This window comes from Lytechinus variegatus, chromosome 1, assembly GCF_018143015.1.
Source record: "Lytechinus variegatus isolate NC3 chromosome 1, Lvar_3.0, whole genome shotgun sequence".
Lineage (NCBI taxonomy): Eukaryota > Metazoa > Echinodermata > Echinoidea > Temnopleuroida > Toxopneustidae > Lytechinus > Lytechinus variegatus.
The window spans coordinates 48,459,960-48,482,283 of record NC_054740.1 but is presented as its reverse complement, the minus strand read 5'-3'; the positions used below and the strand labels follow the sequence as shown (position 1 = coordinate 48,482,283).

Genomic DNA, 22,324 nt, shown 5'->3' with positions numbered 1-22,324 from the left:
GAAAAATCTTTTTTTGACATTGTATGACCATTTGAAAGTCATTGCATGCATACTTACACCTTCATCACTTGCAAGTACAGACTCTAATTCACTCCCTGACGAATGAGCCTGAAAACGAGTTGACTGCAGAGTTACCATAATGGGAGAATGCACATCAGATAAACATTTATCAAAAGTATCAATTCGAAAATCACTTACATGATAAAGGAGTGGGTAAGATACCAAAGCATAGTCAATTGTACTACAACCACCGTTTTTATTAAAGCATGTGTAGTTCCCAAAATTCCTGTCATCTCCAAACCTTCCATTTACTATTTTGAAATCAAAGCTCTGGCAATTATCAATAAGCTTACTACCGTTATTGTTCATTTCCTTATCATAATTATAGCGATTGGTATTTATACCAAATTCCTGCAATGCCTTAAGAATACCGTTGTCATCATCATCATCATCATAAAAAAGTCAAATCCAGTCAAGTTCAAAACCTTGTCTTTCGAATCTAAGAAGTCATTGAGTGTACCAGTCCGTGCATTAAAGTCGTCCAGAAAACAAAAAGGTAAATCAAATCTACTTCTTATGTCAATTGCATCATGGACAAAATTATCAAAAACCTCATTAGAGTGATGTATACACACTTCACAAGGTAAATAAACTGCAGCCAAAACGAAATCGTAACCAAGAACATTGCTATCAATTTTAATCCAAATTATCGATTCAGATACTGTACCTTGGATTCTTTCAGAAAATGCAAAAAAATTTTTTTTCATAAGTATAGACCAATTTCACGGCCGGTTTATGTATTTGGCCCTCTATCGGCGACGCCATTGCTGCGGTGGGCAAGTGCGCTGACCGCGATTGGCTCTGTGTACAAATTCAATGAAAGATTACAGATAAGCTCTGATATTGTGTCATTAACTTCATCATAAATCAATAAAATAAAGCATGGACACCTGGGTAGACGATGTAAGACAATGGCCATATCTGACCGATGAAGGTATGATGAATTTTTGCACTTTGGCTACTTTTTCCCCTTAGTTTTGTCAGTAAAAATGAGTTGATGATGACCAAGAATCGTTGGTTTTCATCAGGGAGCTCACTTCTTGTTGCTAGTAAATTGTGTTAGAGTAGCGGGAGAGTGAACGAGACATAGAGTGAGAGAGAGAGAGAGGATGAGAGAGGGGAGAGAGTATGTGTGAGAGGAGGGGGATAGTGAGAGGGGAGAGGGGAATAGTGAGAAAGGGGGGGGGGTAGTGAGAGAGAGAGAGGGGGGGAGGCTAGCGAGAGAGTGTGTGAGAGAGGGAGAGAGAGGGATAGTGTGAGAGAGAGAGGTAGAGAGAGAGAGAGGGACTGATATTTCCATATAATTCATGATCAAATAAATCCCCCCTCCCTCCCCCACAAAAAAAACACCACCACCACATTTTATGCAGGCCTATAAGTATCCAAAAGGAGGGGGCAAGGCAAGAGAATAAAACAGAGAGAAAGGAGGAAGGGGAAGAGAGGGCCAGGGCCCTGTTTCATAAAAAATTGTTATGATAGCAACTCCTGCTGGAATGTTATGAAATGGGCATTCTCACTGTTACCATCATGGTAACAGTGAGAATGCACATTTCATAAAAAAAGTTATGATAGCAACTCTTGCTGGAATGGCAACTTTTATTATAAAAGCCAATCAGGAAGCAGAATTCTCACTTTTGCCATGGTAGTTACCATTCCAGCAGGAGTTGCTATCATAGCAACTCTTTATGAAACAGGGCCTTGAATGACTTTTTGGTGAAAGTTGTCATTCCAGCAAGAGTTATTGTAACAGCTCTTTATGAAATGGGGTCCAGATCCAACAACATAATGCTTTTTTCATCTAAGTAAATCTACCTATGGGCCATCCACCCCCCACTCTCTCTCTCTCTCTCTCACACACAAAAAACACACTTTCTTTTCTATCTCTGACTACAGAGTAAATGGATGCAGGGACTACGGCTTCACACACAAACAGGCTTCATGAGTCCAAGGCGAGTGAATTTCACATTCACTTTGCTTCCAATCCTGAAGCTTTCTCCAATTGTTGTGGCAATTGAACACAGCACAGCTGCGACCTGAACTTCTCCGATTAATGCTCATTGTGAATCTTATAAGAAATCTGCTTAATTGGTCCAAAAAAAAAATCGAACGAATGTACCAAATACCCTATTGACTTGTGTACTATAAAAGTTGATTCGCCCACCGCAGCATGGCGACCAGTCTGCTGCCCTCTCACGTTGTGAAATTGGTCTATACACATACCATTAAAAGCCCCCATATTTAAATTGAGCGTGTATATTTTTCTGCATACTATAACACTCGTAATCATGTAGAATAGATTGAGATAGGTCAGGAATATCACTTTTAGTTTCCGAAAGACAAATAACATCAAAGTTCTTTAGGTATACATCTAAAATACCTAAGTTCAGTTTACTGTTCAAACCATTAACGTTCAGACTCACAATGCCTAGTTCCGCTGATGCTGACAGGGAGCCGGTTTTTTCCTATTCTGAGATGTCGACAAACAGACCCGAATTTTTCAGCTTATCCTCGCTCCAATCCAGACGCTTGAAGAGATCATGTGGATTACCGATGACATGCTTTTTTCCATCAGCTCGTGTCATGCAGTGAATGTTGCCATCGATAGTCCACACCTTATCAATTGACTCATCTTTTTTGATGACCTGCAAGAGCTTAGCACGACCAGGAGACAAATGTTCACCAATCATGACGTTTTTCATGACCTCATCTGATGCATCCTTCAGCTTTTTTTTTTTGTTGCGCAGTAGGAGGGTGCGTTGATCTCGACGTATAAATCGAGCAACAATTGGTCTTGTTTTGTTTGGCTGCGGCTTCCCCAACCGATGACTAGCTGAGATCATTCTCAGACATCTTGACACCTACCGACTTGGCTACATTGATGACCAGGGAGTTTGTTGCCTCACCTTCACTCTCAGGAACACCCCTAAGTACAACATTGTCCCGCCTGGAATACTGTTCCAAGTCGTCCAACCTGTCACCATGCTTCTGGACAACAGTTTGGGCTTTCACTGCCGATATTGCCACTCCAAGATCCATCTTTAAAGCCAAATCATGGACCATGGGCAGCATAGCCGCCACCACTGCTTTTACGATATCACCAACAAGTCGCCGATTGCCACCATCACCCTTACGATCGGGGATAAGGCCCATGGCACTGTGAACCACCTCCTCAATTTTAGCCGTAATATCCGGTTCCTCTCCTTCGACCTCTAGTGCAGCATACCTGTTCAAACTGGAAATGATGAATGAAATGTAGTTAACAGGGGCAGACAGCAGCAAAACCAGACAGCAACAATGTAGTTAACTATAATGTGAGCAGCAGCAGTGCAAACATGTAATTCAATACACGGAACTGTAGATAACCTTTAGTCTAATGTCCTTGAGAAGTAGCCATGAAATATCCACGTAAATCACCACTTGCTCAGTATTAAAACAATAAAAATCCTAAGTAATACATCAGCAATGGCGAAGAATAACAGTTACCAATGATTAAAATGACAGAAATTAGCACAGCTATGGAGATCATTCATATTTCATTCACAGTGCTTCACAACTAAAAGTTATTTGAATAAAGTAATTTCCCTTGTTGTTTTTACTCAAAACAGTCATATATACACACCAATGATATGCAAATTAGAGTTGATTATGTCACTCACATAGTTGATTATGTCACTTACATCACATTCGTTTCTAATTTTTTGTGCATTTTATTTTTTATTCTTTGCAGATTTGACGATAGGAAACTCTCCATCTGATCAGAATTGGTTACATTTGCGGAACTGCAACTCTAACCGTTATTTGGAGGAATTAAAATCCATCTAAAAATATGTTAAAGAAAATAATTAGAAAGTTTAATATTTAATCTACATGTCATGTACCTATATCAAACAAAATACAAAAGAACTTAGTGCGTGTGACATAATCGATTACTGTAATTTGCACATCGACACAGATGAGCATATCATCGTTTTATAAATTAGGCAAAATTTTTCAATGTTAAAATAGTAATTATATAAATTTGAATCAAAGTTTTTATGAAATTTCCTCCATAATCTTATTTTTCTTTAAATTCAAGTGAATTTTTGATTGCGTGGACTCCTCCATTACTCTTAATGTAGGGAATGCATAGCAAAATTTATCCAGAAACAAAATTGTCTTGGAATATGCAAATCAGTGATTGGACACATGTTCACTTTTTCTTTCATCCAGGATACTTATTCACATCCACCAGGCTTTCAGTCTTATAACAAAAATGATGAACCATCACACAACAGCACACAACATTCACAGTGCTTCACAATAAATATTTCACTTCTGTTCATACATGCAATTAATATTGTGGGAAACAAATAAAAGGCGTACCCATATTCAAATACCGTTTAAATGGACAAATATATTATACCTTTCGAGAAAAGTCAGCACGTTAGATATCTGATAACAAAACATAATTATGGGGCAATGCAAGAAACTTATGTTCAATTGCAAATCAAGCGTAAGTCTTAAATTCAAATTCAAGCGTAATAGGTCGAGTTGCAATTACAATTCAACTACATGTTTGTGTTTAATCAAAGGACTTACCCTTGATTTGGGACGTGTGATTGATTAGAAAATTTCTCGCAAAATGCCCTAGTAACATTAAAATTGTTCTTTTGTTTTAAGTTGTGTGTTCTTATTTTCGACAAGCTGTATTCCTGTCCAAGTCAAATTCCTTAGTTCTCTCCAAAACTGTGCTCAAAATTGTTTCCAAGATCGATAAAGATAAATTTTCTGTTGTATCATTATCAGTCCAAAACTTGCAAACCGTAGCTCCTGGAAAGAGTGAAGAAAAAATGGCTATATCCAAATCAAAGTAAAAGGACATGATGAAATCTCCCAGGTTGAAGTAGCGAGCAGAGACCAGAAGTCACCAGAGTCAGCAAGTATGCAGATCTGTGTGCAGAAGAGTGAGAAAAAAAGAAATAGTTTAAATAATCAAATCAAAGTATGAATTTTATTATCTTGATGATTGATGACGTGCGGTGGCATGTAATTCCCGGTCAGCAACAAATAAAAGTAGGTTTAGACACCTGAAAAATTCCACTCAGAACACTGGTGCTCTACCTCAAGTGATGTTTGTGTAGGCCCCACTCCACTCCACTACCGCTACACTACCATACATGTACGTCACACCTACCCGGGTAGGTGTGTGGCGTAGTGTAGGCTGTAGCGTTAGTGAAGTGGAGTGGAGACTACACGAACATCACTTGAGGTACGGTGCTCTCTGTGTCATTACAAAGAGTGCATTTATCTTCATTGTTGAAGGCATTACGCATACATATGCAGCAGCACTCTAATGGAAAGAAACACCAGACTCTAATTTTGGCCAGGAATCAGCATGATCAGGGTAACCACTGCTGAAAATTTGTCTGGCTTCATGACATAGGCATTATGGTGATATAATTCTGTGTATCTGGATGTATACGATGCAGGGCCCTCCTGGGCATAAACGCATCGGGTACTAGACCTGTGTATAATAAAATCTTGAACATTCGGCCTTATCGTGAAATTTGTCACCTCTCTTCTGGTGTGTGTGCGTTCGTTGTGTATAAAGTCAATGGGAGTGGAAATAAGTCACCGCCGTTGACGAAATAAACGGCAGTGAATGGACTGGTGACATAAACTCAGTTCAGTTTATTTATTTTCTCATCAATATAAAAAAAACAATATACAATATGTACATGAGTAAAAATTACACAAAAAGAGAAAAAAGGAAAACTACTTAAAAGGTCATGAGAACTTGTGATTTGTAGCTCACGAACAATAACAAAAAATACATATGAAGATGAAATGAAAAATAAACACACAGCATCAGCAATCACCAGCATACATACAAGGGGGACGGGGGACAGTCAGGGGAAGTGTAAAATTAGGCAGAAAAAATTATTTTGAATATTCACTTATATACACGTTTTTTAACTTGGCTTTAAATGAAGTTAATGTAGTTGAACTCTTGATAACATTAGAAAGATTGTTCCATATACGAGGGCCACGGTGCCTTAATGAATTAAGTAGAATTTGGGTTTTAACTTGGGGATAATGAAATTTATTGCTTGACCGAGTATTATGAGAATGAACTGAACGATTTATGAGGAACATTTGGGAGATGTTAGAAGGGATTATGTTGTTAACTGTTCGGAACATCACAGATGCAATCTGAAATTTATGAATGTCATATATATTTAAAGTTTTAAGACGGAAAAATAAAGGTCGAGAATGAGATCTAAAAGGTGAATTCGTACATATTCTTAGAATTTTCTTTTGTAATTTATGAAAAGGTTCCAATTTTTTTGTTCCAGTATTTGCCCAAACAATATTGCAATATTGAAGATAAGGTAAGGTAAGACTATTATAAATCATAAACAACTCTTTCTGTGGCAAAAATCTACTAAGTTTAAAAAGAATACCAGCATTTTTTGCAATTTTATTGGATATAATAGTACGATGGTTATTATAGGATAATGAATCATCTAAAGTAATTCCAAGAAATTTAGTGGTTTTCGAGGTTTTCAAAGGGATTCCATTCATGAATATATTAACATCTGAAATACAATGTTTTATATGATCTTTACTAAAATACATAAAGGTTGTCTTATCATAGTTTATTACTAATTCATTGGCTTGGAACCAATTCGTAATATTAGTTAATTCTTCATAATTTTGTATTTTTCACAAGAATATCAAAATCAAAATTGGAAGCAATTAAGTTTGTGTCATCTGCAAAGAGGACAAAATGAAAAAAATTAGTAACATTGCATAGATCATTAATATATATCAAAAACAAGAGAGGGCCCAGTGTTGAGCCCTGGGGGACTCCACACTGGACCCTCTCATGACGAGAGACAGCATTATTATATACAGTATAATTGTAACGATCAGATAAATAATCCTTAAACCACTTAAACGCAACACCGCGTATACCAAAATGATAAAGTTTAGAAAGTAAAATATCATGATTAATAACATCAAACGCCTTACTAAGATCAAGGAATATACCAAATGAATGTATGTTTTTATCAATATTATTAAGGAGATGATCGTGGAGGTCAATAGGTGCCATATCACAAGATGAATTTGATCTGAAACCGTATTGGGAATCGTTTAAAAGGTTATTTTTATTAATATGACTTACAAGTCTAATATACATTAACTTTTCTAAAATCTTGGAAAAACAAGAGAGTAATGTTATTGGCCTGTAATTAGAAAATGTATGAGGGTCTCCTTTTTTGAAGATCGGAATAATCTTGCCAATTTTCATGTCTTTGGGAAATTTACCAGAAGAAAATGAAAGATTTATTATATGTACAAGAGGCTTTGTAATGAAATGTATGATATGTTTAATTACAGACTGACTAATGCCATCGAACCCTGAACTTTTACTTGCTTTTAAATGTTTTACAACTTCAATAATTTCAGTATCATTTGTAGGGTTCAAAAAGATGGAGTTGTGGCATTGTTCTGAAAGAAAAGAAGAAAAATGTTCAGTTGACTGTACCGCATTATGTTTTACAATAATAGAAGCAATATTTGTAAAAAATGAATTAAATTCTTCGACGATGGCATGACTGTCAGTTATTTTTGTTCCATCTTTAATAAAGTAATTTGAAATATTTTGTTTTTTATTTCTGCCAAGTACATCATTAATCGTATTCCATAACTTAGATAAATTATTTTTATGTTTATGTAACAAGTTGCAATAATATTGTTTTTTGGCCTTTTTGAGAATAGAATTTAATTTATTTCGATAAATTTTAAATGATTTTTCTGTTGATTGACTTCTATTATTGCAAAACGTTTTGTACATTCTGTCTTTCTTATGTATACATTTCAATAAAGACCTTGTTATCCATGGCTTACGTATCAGATGTTTTTTATTTTTTCTTCCTTTTGATATACAATTTTTATCATAAGCAATCCTAAAACAGTTTATGAATTGACTATAGGCATTATTAATATCCTCAGAAGCTAGGACTTCATCCCAAACAATACCAGATAAGTCATTTTTTAGGTTGTTAATAGAAGCCAAATCTGATTTATGTATTATTGGTAAAGGAACATGGGATGTAACGTGTTCACAATCTATGTCGGTAATTTGGAAGATAGGCAGATGATCTGTGATATCGCTATAGAAAATTCCAGACTGAATTGGGGAAGAATGTACATTGGTTAAAATATTGTCAATAAGAGTTGTAGATTTTGTGGTAATACGTGTTGGTTTATCAATAAGCGGGCGAAATGCATTATCATATAAAATGTTTACAAAATTATTAATGAGGTTGTTTGAGCTAATGTTAAGAAAATTGATATTGAAATCGCCCATAATATAAACATTCTTATTTTCACAGGACAATTTTTCAAAACATTCTTCAATATTATCATTAAAATTCTGTAAAGGTGTATGCAAGTCTCTATAAATAATACCAACAATTATAATTTCTATGAATAGATATTCACATACATCATTTGAAAAACTTATATCATTTCTTATCTTAACATTAAATGAATTGTGAATTAGGAGGGCAACGCCACCACCTCTTCTGTCTGGTCTATCATTATGATAAAAACAATAATCCTTTAAGTTGAAACATAATGGGGTTTTATCATGCATCCAGGTCTCACTAAAACCATAAACAGAAAATTGAAAGTTGAGTCGAGAGATAAAAGAACTAATAGCATCAAAGTTTCTGAACAAACTTCTTGAATTAAAGTGAAGCATACTAAAACATTTATTCTTTTTTACAATTGCACTATTATTGAATTCATCACACAGCCAGTATTTTGAAGCAATGTCAAATGTATAGAAATTATCATCAGGGTCTAAATTATCGATATAGCTAAAACCATGATCCTCATAGGGTTCAACAGGTGTAGTATCAGTTACATTGCCAAGTAGGGAGGGGTCATATGTTGACATTATCAATCACTCACACACAAACACACACACACATTTACGATTAGTAACAGAAATAAAAAATATACAATATAATTACATACACTGACGTGTCAATGAATAAATAAAGTAAGATGTTCATTGACCTGGATACAAAGCTTGAATATATATATATATATATATATATATATATATATATATATAAAGAACAAGGTGACCGATCACAAGATCTAAACAGGGTACCATACATTTATATATATGCCCATAACATTGCATTATAGTTGGAAAAAAGAGAGAAAGAGATCGTCGATCAATTATTCCAATAACATATATAAATGCCTTCAAAGTGTTGAATTATAAGAGATAAGGCATAAGTATAGTAAAATATTACTTTTATGACATAAGTACAAGTATGAATATAAATTAGTTATTTTTTGTATGTGTATTTGAGATGTCGTTGGATAATAATATATCCCATAACATGGAATAATACTAGAATGTAGTAACACTATATGTACGCCATGACATCCACAACCATGTACCACACAGTAAGAAATAAAAAAAATTCAATGGATAAACTATCACAACCTTCACTGCTTTTGGAATGTTTCAATACAATTCATTAAGTAAACAGAAAAAAATAATCTTCAATTAATTTGATACAAGTAAATGAAATCTTCACTGAGACAAAATGTCTCTATCAGTAACATATTATGAAAATAATTCCAATGAATACAATACAAATATTTCTAGTGAATTCATTTTAAATATAACAGAGTGTTTCAATAAATTCAATATATTACAATACAAATTCCAGTACCATCAAAAGTTGATGCAAAGAAATCATGTATAACACAGAAATGAAACAATCATTTAAGGTATGATATTATATAAAGAAAAAAAAATGACTATCCAATATTGTCTGTTGTGTACATGTAACTGGTTAAGAAGATAATGTTAAATACACAGGTCCAATCAGAAGACAGGGGGGGGGGGCACATCAACCGATGGCAAGGAGGTCCTCTTTGCTATTTACTTGTCTCTTCATTGAACCATTGTTCGTCTTCACCGATACAATTATTCTTCCATTGGTAGACCATGCTGCGAGGATGTTCGATCCTTGTACTTTGCTGGCGTTCATGGCTTCCCAAAGAAGTGAACGATTAGTCTTTGTCAAATCCTCATGCAGACTCATTTTGGTGCTCTTCAGTTTCCTTCTATTCTGTAGTAACTTTTGTCTATGTTGATATGATGTAAGCTTGATTATAATTGCTCTCGGTTTGATCTCTCTTCTTTCATTAGATGCGGGATCGGTGCGACGTGGTACACGATGGCTCCTATCGATATCCTGAAGATGGAGATCCACACCAAGTTGTTGCTGTGCTATTTCACAAACTCTCTGATTGGTATTTTCATTTTCCTTTTCAGGTACTCCGAAGAGACGGACACAATTTCTCCTGGAATATTGCTCCTGATCATTAAGTTGTTTTTCTAACCATTTATTTCTCTCCTCACATTTCTGGTGTCTCTTTTGTAGATTAGCTAGGCTACTTTCAATGTTGTTAATCCTGTTGTGGAGTTCCAATATTGATCCATCTTGGGTGTCAAGGCGTTTAATGAGTTCGTCGAACTTGGAGTCTAGAGCTTCCATTATAGCCCCTTTTATGTAGGCCAGTACATCATCGTCCTTGAGTGCGTCCTTGACAAGGTTCTTTGATATCCTCGTATTAGCCATTGTTGGTGGATTAATCAAGATGATTAATCCAGGGGATTAATTCCACCAATAATCCTGTTGTAGAGCCAAGGATGAAGTAGAGTCACAACACACAAGAGATAATAACTGGAGAGAGGTAGAGACAGCTCAAAAAAGAGTATAAGTGGGACTAGGATGAAATTTCCCACAGAGGAGGAGCAATATAAAATTGTTATTAAACTGTCATTTCTGTCACCAGTGAAGTCCAGGCAATGAACAATATGTTCAATAAACTTACATTTAATCGTCTCTCATCGTCAGAAGTTCTCAATATACTGTATCTAGTCCAAAAATCAGGTAAATCCAAGGAGAGTAGAGAGAAGTAGTATGAGTATTTGAACCAAAATCCTTTTGAACTACGATAATGCCAAACATTACCCTGAAACAGCAGATTTTCAGCCATTGTCCATGCCAGTGCTCCAAAATGATTTCATCGCCTGAGTCCTGACCAGTTAATTAGAAATCTAAAGAAAAAATCTGCTGGAATTGTGCAAAAACATTATTTCTAAAATAAAGACTTTTAATTTTAATAGTAGTAAAAAATTATATCAGATCTGTCATCTGACCTGAATGCATCGTTTCCAAACATGCTTACCTTGACTTTTGACTGGATCAAACAGCGTATTACATGCAACATGCATCGGCAGCAAGTGAATGGGACCGTACAGATTTTTTTTAATAGAGCAACACAACGAAGACTGTCGAGTGGACAAAATCGGTCTTTGCAGTTCACAATTCAATTAAAAAACGGGCAAAGTAACACAGTTCTGGTTCCCTTATAGTCTGAAGTTGTCGAAAACAGAAATCGGATATCACAATACATGAAGAAAACGGTAAATTCGAAGAAAAATAGAGACCAGGAAGGTGTATCAGTGTATTATGCACAGAGAGATGATGTGCAAGTCGATCATGTGACGTCATTATTCTCGACTGTTTTCGACCACATGATTGTCTGTCTGGGGGTGGCGGGGGGGCTGTGAAGGGTCTCTATTAATTTCATTTCTTGCATTTCTACGACATCTGTAAGACATTTTAGTGACATATTTGTGTATAAAAAGACAAGACCTTTCTATTCATATATAATTTGTCTATATAATCATCACTTTCGTGAATTCTCTTTGTGTGTATACTTTAATTAAGCGCAACGAACGTAGAGGGCAGCAAAACACAAGCGTGTTGCTCAGAGTTATCATAACTCTGGTGTTGCTCTAAGGAAGGTCAACTCAATACGCGCAAGCAGCTGAGCTGCGCGCATATTTTATTATTCATGCCAACGAAATCAAATTCCGATCCAATACAACAACAAATTGGTAGCGATCAAGAAAAGAATATGAAAGAATATGACTACGATATCAAAGAAAACATTTAAAAAAATACGTTGAGGAATATACATACATATAAAGTTATATATTTTGATATTTAAAACTTTACAAATATAAGTTTTAGAAACTAAAATCATTACCAAATCAGTGATTGTTGTTATCAGCGATTTTACCAGACGGCTTTATTAGGTGATTTGCGCCGAGACGATTTTGTGACCACTCGCAAAGCATTTCGGGATTGAATGTGACCACCTTATTTTCTCTGAGCTCTTTTCTGAACCCATCATCACTCTATACTTAAGCTACGTATGTTCCGTCGTCTGCTTAGATCTCAACCTCTAGTCTAACACTGGTACTGGTTCTACCAGGCGGAATAGGACGTGGCGACCAACCCGTCGATCAGCAATTATCTGCAGCCCGTAGGCCGGAACTCATGTATTTATTTATTCATTACAACCGACAGCAATACCAATGGGTATTAAACAGACTGATACACGTACATCTATCAGTAGTATGCTATTTCTCGATCTTTTTGTCGAAGATGTTGTTCCACATTGGATATCTAAGTAGATCTAACGTTAGATCTAGCACGACTTGCTGGTAGGAGATAGTCTTTGCAAAAAATAAAATAATAAAAATAAACTCAAAACAGACGGATTTCACCCGTCTATAGGACGCCTTAACCTAGACCATTTGAGGGTTGGTCCATGCAATCTAAGTTTGGTTCAATTAAGGCCAGCCTGCATGGGCTAGCCGCTAGGTGATTAGGTTTTTTTAGTCCGTTAAATGCCTACAGGGTAAATTCCTTGAGTCTAGATCTATAAGATTATATGGTTGACAAGTTACCGTTAGGCCTTAGCGTTAGACATGAAATCCTTAAAATTCACTTTAGAAAATGGCTAGGGCGGATTGGGTCCGCCCTAGCCATTAACCCGTCTCTGTGGTCTAGTGGTTAAGGCACCGGCGTTCAAAGCTGGGGGCCCGGGTTCGATTCCCGGCAGAGACATTTTTTCGGCATCACCAATTTTTCCAAATGGTAGATAGCTCTGGGGAACCTTGATTTAAGCTACATTGCCGGCCGCGGGAAACGTCACGCCCGAGCACGCAAACAGCCTAGGGGGCTTTCATGTCTAATCGAGGGTATTCAAGGGGAGCAGTCTAGGGCGTTTAGACGGGCCCGCGGTTTCCTGCGTGCTATATAATATTGGCCGTGCCCGCACTTACCCTCGGAAATCCTAGGGTACGTACATTGCACTATGTTTACATGTACATGTACTTCGATTATCTTGTGATAGACCATTATGTTTTTAAACTAGCGTGATCGGGATCTATTGTAGGTTGAATTTTTGATTTAAGATGTTATTTGTTTTCTTTTCTTTTATTCTTTAATTTCTGTTTCCCTTTTAATTCTTTTCCCTTATTATTTCTTTCCCTTCTTTCCTTCCCTGTTTCCTTTCCGTTTTTCTTCTGTCTTTGTTTCTTTCAAATAATGAAGGAATTATTTTTCTTTCGTTCTTCCCTTCTTTCTTTCTCTTTTTTCTTACTTTTCTCTTTTCTCTCAATATATTTTTTCTTTCACACATTCATTCATCTTCCCTTCCTTTATTTTAATTATTTCTTTCTTTATTCATTTCAAGTAATGACAGAAACCGTTATCTGTCTTTTATTCTTTCTTTCAACGTTTTAATCATATTTTTTCCTTTGAAGTTTCCTTATTTTTTTCTTTCTTTCTTTCCTATCAATTCATTTCTTGCTTCCTTCTTTCTTCCACTAACCCTCCCTTCCCTTTCTTGATATATTTTGTTAACAAGTCTAACATTGTGTGGCCTTTTTTTGTTGATTTTTTTGGTCTGGCTCGGTCGATCCTATGTAGTGCTTTGCCGATTGTCCCGTATTTAATTTCGTGAAATCTGGTCACCCCGGCTGAACCGTCGAAGCTATTATCGCAATGAATCTAAAATTTTCGACATATAGATACATGCATATACTCTCGGACGAAGGCCTTCCCCGAGTCTTGACATTTTTTCAGTGCTCAATTATCATTTCCTTTCGCTGGAATAGTCACAATGATCGTTGATTACGATACAACGTTACGACGTGTTTTTGACATCGGTCATGCGCGAGGTCGACTCATGATATTTCACCGCCTCCTTTTTGTGCCACGATCTTTCTCTGATTTCTTTCAAGGGGGTTGTCGATTACGATCCGACGTTGGTGTGTTCTTTCGACATCACATCATGCACGGAAGGCAAGAGCCCCACTTATTGTCATTTTATTTCATTTCGGTATTGATATTTTATAAACCTTTATCATAATAAGCGGGGTATATAGGGGGCCGGGGGGGGAGCAAAAAACACCCTCTCATATCGGGGAAAATTGTTCTTTCTCACATCATAAAAAGTAGACGCGCAAAAAGCGAACCCCAGCAAAACTGGTTGTGCTCATCGATTTTTTTTTTAATTTGGTTCTTTTGTTATTGTGCAGTCTGGGAGAGTCTTGCTCCCCGTCCACGCCGACCCCTCTCCTTTGATCACATCCGCTTCCCAATTTATGACAGGATGTTCTTAGAAATGGGGGGGGGGTATCAATTATCTGATGCGTCAACAACAATGAATAAGGATATTCTTTTCAATTCGGTTCAAATCGGGTCTTTAAAGCCTGTGTGTAGCTTTGGTAAAGGGTCAATATTGTGATTGATAATCTAATATCATCTAATATGACAGTCTTACTGAAGCGTAGAGACCGTTAGATATTTTTCCAAATGCACTTCTCTGAGAAAATTTCAAATATTCAAATCTTGGATATATAGCGCCCCCTCTCGGCGATGCTTGTTTTAAATTTAAGAAATGGGCATTCAAGCACTTATCTTATAAATTTAGTGATTAGATATCCAAAAGTTACAGACAAAGAACATATCTTGAAAGTTTCAGCCCATTCCATGATTTGGAATAGGATTTAATTGAAAGACAAAAACACACAGATATTTTAATTTGATCGGGTTACCCGATCAAGTTAAATTTCCATGTAAAATCGCAAAATTTATCCTGTAAAACATATTTTCATTTCATATCCTCCACATCATAACTGTTATAGGGCATATCCATTCATATTAGCTAGCAATGAATTGGAATAGTGATAGGTGCATTTTGGTGGATTTACCAAAACTATACACAAGCTTTAAAACCCCCACCCTGTAAAAAGTATAAATTTACCCCAATGTTGCAGATTTAACAAGTTTGTCTTTTTGCTAAAACATCTGGTTACATTATCTGCTCTCGATTGCGGTGTTAGTTACATCGGTAGATATTCGGATTGGGAAGATAATAATAATTAACATAATCAAAGTAAAGATTACTTGTCCAACGCATTTATTACGCGCAATTTTCTAAAAAAATATAGATGGGTTTAAAACGAATATTAATATCCTTGATACACTTATATGATGATCGTCGAAGTAAAGATTAACCTATCATTTTTACGAACTGCGGTTTTATATTGATAGATTAGTTGGATATCATTTAGGGTCTAGACATTGTTTCAATTATTTCATTTCAGTAAAACAATATTTTCCTTCGAATATATTTTGTTATATGAATTGGAAATGATAAAACGAAATCACAAAACCAAAGCACAGCTTGGTACAATACATAATTCAGTGTTATATGGAAGATAAAAATAATAATACATGAGATTTGTAAATCGCACTTTCCATCTTGATTAGATGCTCAATGTGCTCCAGAGCAGAACAACAAAACTATTTGCATATATGTAACTATTAAAAACTTTCCTAACGCATTTAGCTTAAATGCTTAAACCCAAGCAAAAGTATGTTTTTGAAAGCTACTATGACGTGTTGTATGGAATGGGTACTTAACGAGTTAATTATCACTTGCCAACAAAGCAAGAATGGAGCTATACAAACCCTTCTTTTCTTTTATTAAGAATTTTAGCGGGTGCTCACGCAAACGCTAACTATCAAACCTAACTTCTTTTCGGGGAACAAAGGAGTTAGTCGAGCCAAGTTGAAGAATAAAAGCCCGTCCGGGTTCACCTCTATACAATATAGTCGAAAATCCCTTTAATCATCATGCTCGATATCCCCCGCTATATTTTCTCTTTCTCTCCCTTTCCCCTCCTTTTTACCCCCCCCCCCCCATTTATTCACTCTTTTCCTTCTTGCTCCCCTTCATATTTTTCTCTTTTTCCCTCCTTCTGCTGTCCCTCTATATATTGTTTTCCCTTTCCTTCTTTTTTCCCTTTCCTTTATCCCTTCTGTTCCCTTTTCCCCCTTCCTTTTCTGTGCCCCCTTTCACTCCTTGATTTGTTTCTCCCCTTTATTTTCTATTGCTTTCCCTTCCCCTTCTTTTGTAATACCCCCTCCGTTATATTTGCGAAACAACAGTTTCTTGTATTCTATAGAAATGTATAAGTAGCTTAATTTAACATATCATTATATGTTGGGAAGAGAGAAAGAGTAGTTTTAGAGAGGGATTGAGAAAGAACTAAACGATAAATGAAAATAAATTTGATGATGAGAGGTGCATATGAAAATGATGTCCACAGATAAACATCGGGAAAAGATGAGAGCTAGTGGTTGAGATAGATAAAGGTAAATCAGGAAGGGGATACAAAATGATGAAAATTAGAGAGGGGTTCCAGTATTTCGATAAGAATAGTCGTATCCTTTTCTTTCCTTTTCCTTTTCTTAGTCCCTTTCCCTCTCTCTTTCTCGCCTTCAGTAACTTTTATCCCCGCTATTTCATCTTTCTTAATTTTCCCTTCCTTTTTAATTTCTCACCCCTTATTCCTTCTCTTTAACATTCTTTCTTTTATTTGCCTTCCACCTTCCCTCTTTTCTTTCTATCTCACCTTCGCTTTTTCATCACCTCTGTTTTCTTTCTCTCTAGGTTCTTCTTCTTGTTTTAATTTTCCCCTTCCTTATCCCTTCTCCATTTTACTTTTTCCTCTTTCTCTTCTTCACCCCCCCCCCCCTATTCTCTTTCTCCCCTTTCCCTTCTCTCAGTCCGGGCTCCCAGTTTTCTATTTCTTTTATCAGCCTCTTATTACCTTTTGCTTCCGATTTGAAAGATAGTTTTCGAAAAGTTTTAGTGTTACAGTGCCGGCCGCGGGAAACGTCACAGTGCCCCGGGGATAGACGCGGGCGGTTCCCTAGGGCACTCATTTTCTAGGGGAGCGGACGCGGGCGTCTTCCCGCGTCCGCTCCCCTCAAATGCCCGCTACGGGCTACCGCGTCCGCCCTAGGGGGCACTGTGACGTTTCCCGCGGCCGGCACTGTACGCCTACCATTATTCTCTTCATCCATTTCTCTACGTCTACCATTGTTCTCTTCATCAATTTCTTTACAATATTTAAATAAAAGAGTTGCCAAAGCTGTTGTACATGTATAGCTTCACACATTTGTATACTTTCTCACATACGTGTACTGTCAGGGTGACCAGATTTTACAAAATGAAATACGGGACAATCGACAAAGATCAACAATATGTAAAGATTTGGAAGGGAGCTAAACGAAAGAATGAAGGAGAGAAAGAAAGAAAGACGCGGAAAGAAAAGAGATGAATTGAGAAGAAAGAAAGGAAAAGTGAAGGGACAAAAATAAAAGAAAGTTAGAATAAAAGGAGAATGAAGGAAAGAATAAAAGAGAGAATAAAATGTTCGGTCATAGTTGCTTTGAAATGAATATAGAAAGCAAAAAATAAGAAAGGAAGGGAAGATGAACAAATGTGTGAGAGACAAAGTAAATGAGAGAAAGGAAAAAAGAAAGCAAGAAAAAGGGAGGAAAGAAAGAATGAAATAAAGATAATTGTTTCTTTCATTTTTGAAAGAAAGAAACAAACAAAGAAGCTGGAAGGAAGGACCGAAAGAAGGAAGGAAGGGAAAGAAAGAACAAGGGGAAAGATTAGAAGGGGAAAAAAGAATGAAAGAAGAAAGTAGTGGAAGGAGAGAAAGAACGAAAAGAAAATGGAGAGGAAGGGAGAAGGAAGCAAAGAAAAGTTCAAAGAATGAAAGAATGAAGGAAATAAAAAAGGAAATTTAATACAAAAAAGCAAAGTAAGAGAAAGATGGAAAGAAATAAAATTAACAGATAGAGAGAGATAAAAAGGGTCGAAAAAGAAAGATAGGAAATAAAAATAAATGGAACAAAAAAGAGCAAGCAGGAAGGATGAAGAAAGAGGAAAAAGGTTCACTGAAACTTCAAGCAAACAAAAGAAATCCAGTCATCTAACAAAAATCATGATATTTGGGGGTTTTTTAAAACATATTCTGAAAATTTAAGAAAACGAATGCTTTAGAAATGAATATAAATTTCAAAGTGAAACATTGTCAAACTTAAAAATTTTGATGAAACATCGCGGCATCATACACACCAAGACTCAAAACGAAAGCTGAAACAACTAGATCTAGTTATGAAAACTCAATAAATTGTTCCTCCGATTACATCTCCAAATCACCAATTTGAGAATCCAGAAGATAGTTTATAAAAAAAAATTCCCGCCGATTTTGTGATTATTTTGGTGGAAAAACTGTTTGCACTACTGAGAATCTGCTTCGATCATGCCTATAGCTAGTAGCCTGCCACGCACAGGCAGGAGGTCAGTTCGTTTGCAATGTATGCATGCCTGGGTTAGCAAGAAAATCACCGCGGAACTTGCAAAAGTCTATAAAGTTATCGATTTTATTGTTGTCTCAGCTCCGTCATCTGTTGGTTATTTGATGAAAGTTCGTCATTTTTAAATGTATAAAATACATTCTGATCAATATTCTGAAATACGGGACAAATAGGCGTCCCGGGAAGGGTTTGTCGGGACACCGGGACAAAGGAGCAAAATACGGGACGATCCCAGGAAATACGGGACGTCTGGTCACCCTGTGTACTGTATCGAAGCGATAGCTTTAATCCAGCTGAGGCATGACGGCTTGTCATTGTTCAAAACCCACCTTCACCCGACAAAGGTAATTGGTATAGTGTCGAAAATCTGTCTTTCTGACGGTCAATCGGATCTCGGTCGGCCTAGCCACTAGCCCGTCTCTGTGGTCTAGTGGTTAAGGCACCGGCGTTCAAAGCTGGGGGCCCGGGTTCGATTCCCGGAAGAGACATTTTTTCGGCATAACCAATTTTTCTAAAGGGTAGATAGCTCTTAGTCCAGGATAGAAGAGGCAAAACCTTGTTTTTTTTATATATACAATATTTTTTGATGGTTTCTTGTCAATTCGAGGGTGCTGATTCCGAATCTGAATGATGCCACTCGTGTAACCTTGAGCATTTTCCGCAAATTGGCAAAATCAAATATGGCCGCCAAAATATGCAAATTACCCATGAAAATCCTAAAATTGTCCACACATTGGCTATGAAATGCATGAAATTGTGTGGCAGGAGTGAAATACTCTCTGAAAAAATAACTTTTGACAAAATATTTATTTTTCTGATATTCAAAATGGCCGCCAAAGACCCTTGTATACTCTATTATGTACAATATGAATAGGGAAAACTAATTTTCACAAAATTAGCACTAAAGTGAAAAAATCGCGATGTATGAACGAAGTAATATATGCAAATCATCATTACTAACGAGATATATCATTTATTATGTCATATTTGGGAACATTCCTGTATTTTAATATCTAAAATAGCCGCCACTGGCCCAAACAGTATTGCGTACAATGGCAAGGGGGCCAAAAAAATCACAAGAGTGATCACTAAAATGCATATTATTAAGAATAAACAAGTGGAATACTGACTAAAAACATAATTGTTAACGAAATATATTATTAATATGCCATGTATGTGATGAATGATTTATTTTGATATTCAAAATGGCTGCCAAAGGCCATAAAAGTATTATGCACCATGAGAAAGAGGAGCAAAGAAATCAAAAGAGAGAGCACTAAAATGCATATATATGTGATAAATTAATGGGATACTGTCTAAAAACGTATTTTCTAACGAAATATATCATTCAGGTTTCATGTTTGTGTTAAATACTGTATTTTGACTTTCAAAATGGCCGCCGTAGACATTAACAGTATTATGTATAATGCAAAGTGGGAAACCAATATTCACAGGAGTGAGCACCATAAATGCACGAAATAGTGATCTATGAGTAAAATATTGTCTGAAAGCAAAATTTCTATTAAGATACATCATTTATTCTGCCAGTTAGGTGATAAATACTGTTATTGGAAACTCAAAATGGCCGCTACAGGCCCTTATGGTATTATGCACAATGTGAATGGGAAAAAATTATTTTAACAGAATTTGGCTTTGCTTGGCCAAATGGTGATGGATGAGTGAAATATTGCCTGAAAACATGATTCATAACAAAATATATCATATCTTATGTAATTTAGGTGATACAAACTGTATTTCAACATTCAAAATGGCTGCCATATGCTCATTTTGTGAACATTGTTTATCTATACTCAAATTGTACGATAAGGGGCCTATGGTGGCCATTTTCAATTTAAAAATGCAGCTTTTTATCAACTTAATTACACATGATATAATATATATCGGTAGAAAGCATGGTTTTAGACAATATTTTACCCTTTCACAATTCACAATTATATGCAATATTTAGAGTCAAGTAAAGTCAAATTCTGTCAAAGTTATATGTCCCATGTTACAATGTACACAATACTTTTAGGATCGACCTATGGCAGCCATTTCGGATTTCAAACAGTACAGCATTCATTACCTCCACGACCAATATATGATGTATTTAGTTAGAAATAATGTTTAAGACAATATTTTTACTCGTATATCACAGTTATATACATTTTATGATTCTCACTCTTGTGAAAATTAGTTTTGTATTATTATTTTTGTATTTTTTACATTCGCCTGGTACATAATAAATATATGGCCTATATGGCTGGCGGCCATTTTGAATGTCAAAATACAGCATTTATCACATAAATGGCATATTAATGGCAATGATGGCAATGATGTTTTTAGTCAGCCTTCCACTCGTTTATCTTAATAATATGCATTTTAGTGCTCACTCTTGTCATTTGTTTGGCCCCGGCCATTGCCATTACTCTTTGGGCCAGTGGCGGCTATTTTAGATATCAAAATACAGCAATATCCCCATATATGACATAATAAATGATATATCTCGTTAGTAATGATGATTTGCATATTACTTCGTTCATACATCGCGATTTTTTGCGGTTTAGTGCTAATTTTTGTGAAAATTAGTTTTCCCTATTCATATTGCACATAATAGAGTATACAATGGCCTATGGCGGCCATTTTGAATATCAGGAAAATAAATATTTTGTCAAAAACTATTTTTTCAGAGAGTATTTCACTCCTGCCACACGATTTCATGCATTTCATATCCAATGTGCGGACAATTTTAGGAATTTCATGGGTAATTTGGCCAGTGAGGTCATGACCTCAGGAGGGGTATCAGAACCTGACTGCTACTGTGGCGTTACACTGATACACTCAGTGAGCCAGTACTGCCAGCAAACGCCAACGCCGAGCCCCAGGCGGCGGAAAATAACTTGGCCAACTCAGGTAACCTGAGAGGGTAGTGGGACCCTGATGGAGGAAATGCCATCTAAAGGGGGAGGAATCATAATTGATCAACGGCATCCACAACTCACCAACATGCAACTGTGGCCAGCATGGTGAGTCAAGGCCACACCCCCTCAAGACTATGGCAGCACAAAGAAAGAAATGGCCCTCAGTCCCCAGCAGCTCTGGATTGCCCAGCTACGGGAGCGGCTGTGGTAAGGAAGGAGCAGAGGGTGCTAAGAATCTCTGGGCTAGGACAGGCTCCTTAAAGGATGTGACCATCTGTACATATAATGTACGTTCCCTTTTAGGAGAGGATAGGCTATATGATCTGGAAAAATAACTAGGCAACATCACATGGGACATAGTCGGATTGTGTGAGGTTAGACGCCGTGGGGAACATCTACAACAACTAAAAAGTGGTCATTTGCTGTACACAAGGGGAAAGGAGGAAAGTAGCATAGGAGGGGTGGGTTTCCTTATTCACAAGACCATAGCATCCAATGTCATTAGCTACAAAAGCACTTCAGACAGAGTATCCCAGATTATCCTAAAAATCTCCAAGAAACAAACCATGAAAATCATCCAAGTATACCTTCCAACTTCTAGCCATGCGGACGAAGAGGTTGATATGGTCTATGAGGAAATTGCTAAACTACTTGATGAAGACAAAGCAAATTTTAATATAGTTATGGGAGATTTCAATGCTAAAGTTGGTA

At 36.4% G+C, this 22,324-nt stretch overlaps 1 protein-coding gene and 1 long non-coding RNA gene across 2 annotated transcripts; both read right to left on the bottom strand.

The window, feature by feature from the left end:
- Nucleotides 1-4,769: 4,769 nt before the first annotated feature.
- Nucleotides 4,770-11,599, bottom strand: LOC121415476. The gene is made up of 2 exons (XR_005970011.1): nt 11,335-11,599; nt 4,770-4,989 (listed from the first exon to the last, which is right to left on the bottom strand). It is a non-coding gene; the product is annotated as an uncharacterized LOC121415476 (long non-coding RNA).
- On the bottom strand, nt 9,869-11,101 carry LOC121415465. The gene has a single exon (XM_041608671.1). It carries the CDS (start codon nt 10,719-10,721, stop codon nt 9,987-9,989), a length of 735 nt encoding a protein of 244 aa, XP_041464605.1. The 5' UTR covers nt 10,722-11,101; the 3' UTR covers nt 9,869-9,986.
- Nucleotides 11,600-22,324: the final 10,725 nt, after the last annotated feature.

Coding starts and splice junctions, on each gene's coding strand:
- LOC121415465 (XM_041608671.1), bottom strand. CDS start 10,721: ATGGCTAATACGAGGATATCAAAGAACCTTGTCAAGGACGCACTCAAG.